The sequence below is a fragment of the Rhopalosiphum maidis genome, chromosome 1 (genome assembly GCF_003676215.2).
Source record: "Rhopalosiphum maidis isolate BTI-1 chromosome 1, ASM367621v3, whole genome shotgun sequence".
Taxonomy (NCBI): domain Eukaryota; kingdom Metazoa; phylum Arthropoda; class Insecta; order Hemiptera; family Aphididae; genus Rhopalosiphum; species Rhopalosiphum maidis.
In genome coordinates, this window is record NC_040877.1 from 66,801,419 (window position 1) to 66,807,898 (window position 6,480).

At 24.8% G+C, this 6,480-nt stretch overlaps 1 protein-coding gene across 1 annotated transcript; it reads left to right on the top strand.

The window, feature by feature from the left end:
- The first annotated feature begins 155 nt into the window (after window positions 1-155).
- LOC113548063 (major facilitator superfamily domain-containing protein 10-like) lies at window positions 156-2,994 on the top strand. The gene is made up of 9 exons (XM_026948722.1): window positions 156-831; window positions 894-997; window positions 1,072-1,230; window positions 1,658-1,840; window positions 1,911-2,019; window positions 2,122-2,342; window positions 2,410-2,500; window positions 2,566-2,703; window positions 2,777-2,994. Exons 1-9 carry the CDS (start codon window positions 609-611, stop codon window positions 2,884-2,886), a joined length of 1,338 nt encoding a protein of 445 aa, XP_026804523.1. The 5' UTR covers window positions 156-608; the 3' UTR covers window positions 2,887-2,994.
- Window positions 2,995-6,480: the final 3,486 nt, after the last annotated feature.

Here is a 6,480-nt window from a genome sequence, read left to right on the forward strand (position 1 = left end):
GATAAGAGTAGATAAACATAAATGATAAATTGTTTTTTAAAACATGGATTAAACGATACACGTCTTATCTTATCAATCGTAAAACGCGCATTTAAACTTTTAAATAAGAATGTTGATTAAAAAAAATTATTAAATTTAACTACAATAATTTATTAAGTTATTTGAGTTTTTCTTAAAAAATGTAATCGAATATTTTGTGATATATTTGTGCTCTTTCATAATGATTGTTACATTACTAATTTTTCTTTTAACAACCAGAAGCTTTTCATAAAAAAATGTAAAATACGTTTTTAAACTGATAAACAACTTTCTAGTAGGCACTATAGGAATTAGTAAAGTGAAAGTAGATATTTCATTTTATACCTGTGGGCTGTGGCACTGATGTGTAGGTGTAATTATTGTTATGTAACAGGTGTCTGGTACAAAGTCTATTTTTTTAGCTTTTACTTTAATCTCATGTTACCAAATTCTTAACATAATATTATATTACTATTATAGTATTATACATACATACATCATATACTTCAATTGTATTTTATTATATCCAACTATTTTCTCACATTAGTTGTTTAATGTGAATTGTAATAAAACTTATACCCAACATCCATATGGCAACAAAAAGCTCACAAAATGTTACTGGATATGTGGTGTTTATTTCATTATTATTTGATTTACTGGCATTCACCATGATATTACCTCTTTTTCCATCATTACTTGACTATTATAAACAAAATGACTCTGGAGGATTCTACCAATGGCTGGAACAACATATAAGTGTCTTTCAAAAAACTATTGGTGTACCAGATAAATTTAATGGAGTTTTATTTGGCGGTAAGTAATGTGATTAAATTTCAAATCACAATTTTAAACTAACATAAAATCGAATCATATAGGTATATTGGGTTCATTGTTTTCATTTTTACAATTTGCTTCTTCACCTATTCTTGGTGGAATAAGTGATGTTTATGGTCGCAAGCCAGTGATGATTATATGTTTGGTAAGTTTCATTTCATGCATTGATCTTATAATATTTTATATACATATTTATACTTAAAATAATACATATTTTAGGTAGGTATTTTATCTTCTTACATAATTTGGTCAAAAGCAACAACATTTTCTTTATTTGTTTGGTCACGTATTATTGGTGGTCTTAGTAAAGGCAATGTTAGTTTATCAATGGCTATTGTTACAGATGTATATGTACCAGAAAAACGTGGAAGAGGAATGGTAAATATATTTTTTCAGTTAATAACAATTTTCTATAAAAATTTTGAAGTTTTAAAAATAAATATGTATGAACGTCATCTTAAGCTTAAATGATAACAGTTAAATAAGTTACAAATTGTGTTGATATATATCTTAATATATTATTTTTACATTTTATTTTCAAAAAAATATATGAAATATTTTAATAATATTCTATTATATACATTATTATAACAATTTTATAAGAAACTTGTGTGATTCTGCATAATGACAGAATCAATAACTATTTGGTAAATTTTAAAAATAATATAAATTTATAGAATTTTAATTAGATGTTTGCGTATTATAAATTGCATGTTTTTGCATTGCAAAAGATATATTATTATAAATATAAAATGAAAATAATATGAAAATTACTTTTATTTTTGTTTAATTTTTACTTTGTTAGGCAATGATTGGAATAGCATTTTCAGTGGGATTCGTATTTGGTCCTATGATAGGAGCAGCATATGCTAAATGGTCTCATGGTCAAGAAGGGATCTGGTTCGTTCAACCTGCTTTACTTGCAGTTGTTTTGACTATTGTTAATATAATTTTCATAACATTCGCGTTTAACGAATCACTTCCAAAAGTAATGTATTCTTTTTTTATGTTTTAATTTGAAATGGTTTTTCAAAATTGTTGTATATATTGTTTTCTAGAAAAATAGAGCTTCTTCAGTTGCTGGAAAATTATCAGAAGCATTTACTTACATTAATGTAATAGATTTATTCAAATTTAAACTTTTAGATGGTGTTGTTCCATTTGAAGGTAATAGTTAGTAACTTAATAACTGCCATTTATATTCATTTGCACTCATATATATATATATATATATAGGTATATGTATTTATTTTGTTTTTTAATTTTTAGATATTAAGAAGTTACGTACTTTGGGTACTGTCTATTTTACATATTTATTCCTATATTCTGGTTTAGAATTTACATTAACATTTTTAACACATAACAAATTTGGTTATACATCAATGCAACAAGGTTGGATGTTTTTTGGTATTGGTATTACGATGGCTATTTTACAGGGTGGATGGATTCGACGAATACCTCCAGCACGTACAGCTAAAACTGCTACTTTGGTAACATTTAAAATTTTAATTAATTATCAATTTTAAATATTTTAGAAAATATTATTTTTTGTTGTAGGGACTTTTACTAATAGTTCCATCGTTCATATGTGTTGGAATGGCTGAATCTCCTCTTCTTTTGATTTTTGGTTTATTTCTTTATGCTGTTTGTAAGAAATAAATTATATATCGCCAGATGATTTAACTTTTTAATAAAATACATTTTATTTTTTAGCCACTTCTATTGTCGTTCCGTGTATGACTACATTAGCTTCACATTATGGATCTAATGCTCATAAAGGCAAAGCTATGGGTACATTCCGTTCTTTAGGTGCTTTAGCTAGAGCTGTTGGACCAGTTTTTGCTTCAATATGTTAGTTTTTATAATTTTTAAGTACTTTTTAATTTAAGTTATACTTAATTTTAATTATTTATTTGTATTTTAGTATATTGGTCTGTTGGCCCAAGGATTACATATTGCATTGGCGGAATTTTATTATTACAACCCTGGTTTTTGTTAAGAAAAACATTGAAGAACACTAAAGAAAAAATATAATTTACATATTTATTATATTATTGGTTTTTATCTTATTTTAAGTAAATTTATTTAAGTATATTTTTTGTAACATGTGTGCAAATCATGGCTGTATTAATATTATTCCCATTTTGGAAATATTAATTTCTAATGAAAAATGCTACCATAAATATTTTAAATTTAGATAAGATCATTATTAAAAACAATTGTATCATTCATTTTTTTAGTTAACAAATATTTGTTATTGAACCAAAGACTAAAAACAATAGTGGCATATATAAATGAAAATTATACAAAACTTATTGAATTAAATCTTAATTTTACTCACTTGGTTTTAAGATTTTATAAGCATAATTTTGAAGTTTGAACTGAATAGTAATATTTATTATTTATATTATCCTTTATGTTTCTAAAAATTAAACTAATGGTATAATGAACATTAAAATAATAATCAATTACAAATTTTAAAAATAAAACTTGTTTTCTCTAAATTTTTTGTTTTAATTTGATATTTAAGCTAAAGAGAAATGTCTAACATTCATATTAAGAATTACTAATTATTTACTCAATATTAGCACAAATCCAACTTCGGTTTCATTTATTGTCACTGTTAATACAATACCACATTCAGTAAGGACATTAACTTTATAAATTTTTGGAATTAATATATTTTATAATTTCAGCTTATTTAAGCTGAGTTGAAATAAAAATCCAAAATTCCATTTTCCCAAAGGGCCACTGTCAATACTATTCTAATTCCAACTGTACAATTTTTCCTTTCCATCATTAATAATATTCAAATTTATATTTTTTGTAGAAGTGATTGCTATAACAGTGACTGTCCGTCAATGTGTTAAAGAAGTTAAATTAAATATATAATGAGTATTTTAACCATGGCCAAAATCAATTAATAAATATAAAAATGATAAATTAATAATCATTAATTTTTGAAAAGAGATAATAATCATATACGTTTGTATCAAAATTATAATAAATTACTCTAAATAATTATTTAACATTTAAATAAGTAATTTTGTCCAAATTTGAACTTAAAATGTACAAAAAATAATTGTCTATTTGTATGTATACATTTTTTAGATTTTATAGTTCCAGTATAAACTACTTGTAAGAAATCTTGTATTCAATTTTCAAAACTTAGATATAAAACGAAAAGTTTTTATAAATTTATATTATAAAATAGTTGGTAATGTTTTGTGATTTTGACAAATTTTGACAAATTTTGTCAAAAATATATTTTTGTACACAATTTAAATTAGAATTTTAATAAAATTTAATAAATTATTGAAGTTAGAAATTCATATAAAAATTTTGTTTTTATACATAAGATTTAAAAATAGTTGATACTATTATTTGTTTTATAAATTCTGTTATATATTCTGTTTATTTTAGTTGTTCAATCTATTATGAAAAAAAAATTCTACCAGAAAGCAAAATAATTTTTTTAAGAGCATTTCAAATTCAAATATTTGCGACATTCAATATTTACCAATTCATCTGTAAAATATTTATTTCTTCTCAAACAATTTTTGATATTTTATTGTATTTAAAAAGAAAAAAAAAATAACTTGAAATTTTTACCAAATGTTTATATTATCATTTTCATTATGCTATTTAATTAATTAAATCAAATTTAAATTATTTAAACATTTTTACTCTTTTTGAGTTATATATAGACATGCTAAATCAGATTATAAGAATTATATCAATAAAGTTCAGTCCTGTATTAAAAAGAATCCAAAATATTTCTGGAAATTTATTAATAATTTAACCGACAATGAGGCTCTACCCCGTTCCCTTTCCTTAGCACAACTGTTGCCGATAATGGTACTGATATTGTTGAGCTCTTCAGTAAATACTTCTCTGATGCCTATCTTAATCCTTCTCAACCATTTAATTGCCCCTCTTTAATTTTAGATAGCTCTAATTTAAATTCTACTATAAATTTAAATAGTATTACTCTTACCAAACTTGATGTTTTTAATATGATTTCCAACTTAAAATTAAGTTCAACTACTGGCCCAGATGGCATACCTACTATTTTTCTCTATAACTTTAGATTTATCCTAACACCAGTACTAACCAATTTGTTTAATTTGTCTCTTAGTGAAGGTATATATCCGTCTCTTTGGAAAACGTAATTTATTTCACCTATTTAAAAAAAAGGTAATCATTCACTGATTTCAAAATCGCCCAATCTCTAAATTATCGTCAATCCCAAAATTATTTTCCCATTTAATTTCATCATAACTGAACAATTTTTATTCTTCATTCCTCGTAAGTAATCAATTTGGTTTTATGCCAAAACGTTCTGCTTGCAATAACTTGGCCATAACAAAAAACATAATACTTCACTCGTTTGAATCTAACGCACAAATTGATATAATCTACACCGATTTTTCCAAAGCCTTTGATCAAGTTAATTATTTAATTCTAATTAAAAAACTACAATCATTTGGTTTTTCTGGATACCTTCTTAATTGGTTTCAATATTTTCTTTCAGACCGATTTCAAATTGTTAAACACCTTAATATTAAATCTATGCGTTTCCAGTTCCTTCCTTCTGGCGTTCCTCAAGGTGACCACTTATCTACACTTGTTTATAATATTTTTATTAATGACCTCCCTAATGTCATTACCAATTCTAATATCCTTATGTTTGCTGACAATGCTAAATTAATAAAAATAATTAAAATTTAACAAGATGCGATTGATTTACAATCTGACATCAATAACTTACTTTCATGGTGTAATAAGAATCACTTATCTTTGAACATTGATAAATGTAAATTTATGCACTTTTATCTAGTAAAAAATCCAATTAACTATAATTATTCTATTTCCGCTTCTAATATTGAGCTTGTATCTTAGTTTAAGGATTTAGGCATTATTTTTGACTCTGAATTAAAATTCTCCACAAACACTGAAATGATAAAGAATAAGGCTATGCGGAACTTAGGTTTTATTAAGCGCACCTGTGGCTCATTCATATAGAATTTTCAAGGGAATAGGTTCCCTTGAAAATTTTATATTAATCCCTTGTTCGTTCCCATCTAGAATATTGCCCTCTTATTTAGATAAATAATACTCCAAAACAAAATTCTTCCCTAGAATCTGTTCAAAATAATTTTCTACGTTTCATTTCCTTTAAATTTAATATACACAGGCCTCCCCACGGTTCTTATAGTAACGTATTACATTTTCTATATCTTTTACCACTTAATGAACGTCAAATACTTCTACTTCCCAAATTTCTTAATAAATTATTATTAGGCCTTATTGATTGTCCGGAATCGTTATCATTGATTAATTTAAAAATAAATAACCTTAATATCAGAGATCCGAAATCATTTTACCCTCGATTTTCAAATAAAAATTATATTTTAAATTCCCCTGCTAATCTCCTCATGGTAGCTGATAACACTTACTCCTTTGATTTTATATAACTTATTGTCTATTATCTATATTATGTACCTTATCGCACTTTATAGTTTTCTTATTATATTCATTTAACACGTTGACTGCCATGCAGCCGCCAGCTGCCTCGAGAATATTTATTATTTGTATGCAAAGTTCATTTTTCAGTGTCATTATTAG

Coding starts and splice junctions, on each gene's coding strand:
- LOC113548063 (XM_026948722.1), top strand. CDS start 609: ATGGCAACAAAAAGCTCACAAAATGTTACTGGATATGTGGTGTTTATT. Junction 2,020..2,121: donor TGGTGTTGTTCCATTTGAAG/GTAATAGTTAGT, acceptor TTTAATTTTTAG/ATATTAAGAAGTTACGTACT. Junction 2,704..2,776: donor ACCAGTTTTTGCTTCAATAT/GTTAGTTTTTAT, acceptor TTTGTATTTTAG/TATATTGGTCTGTTGGCCCA.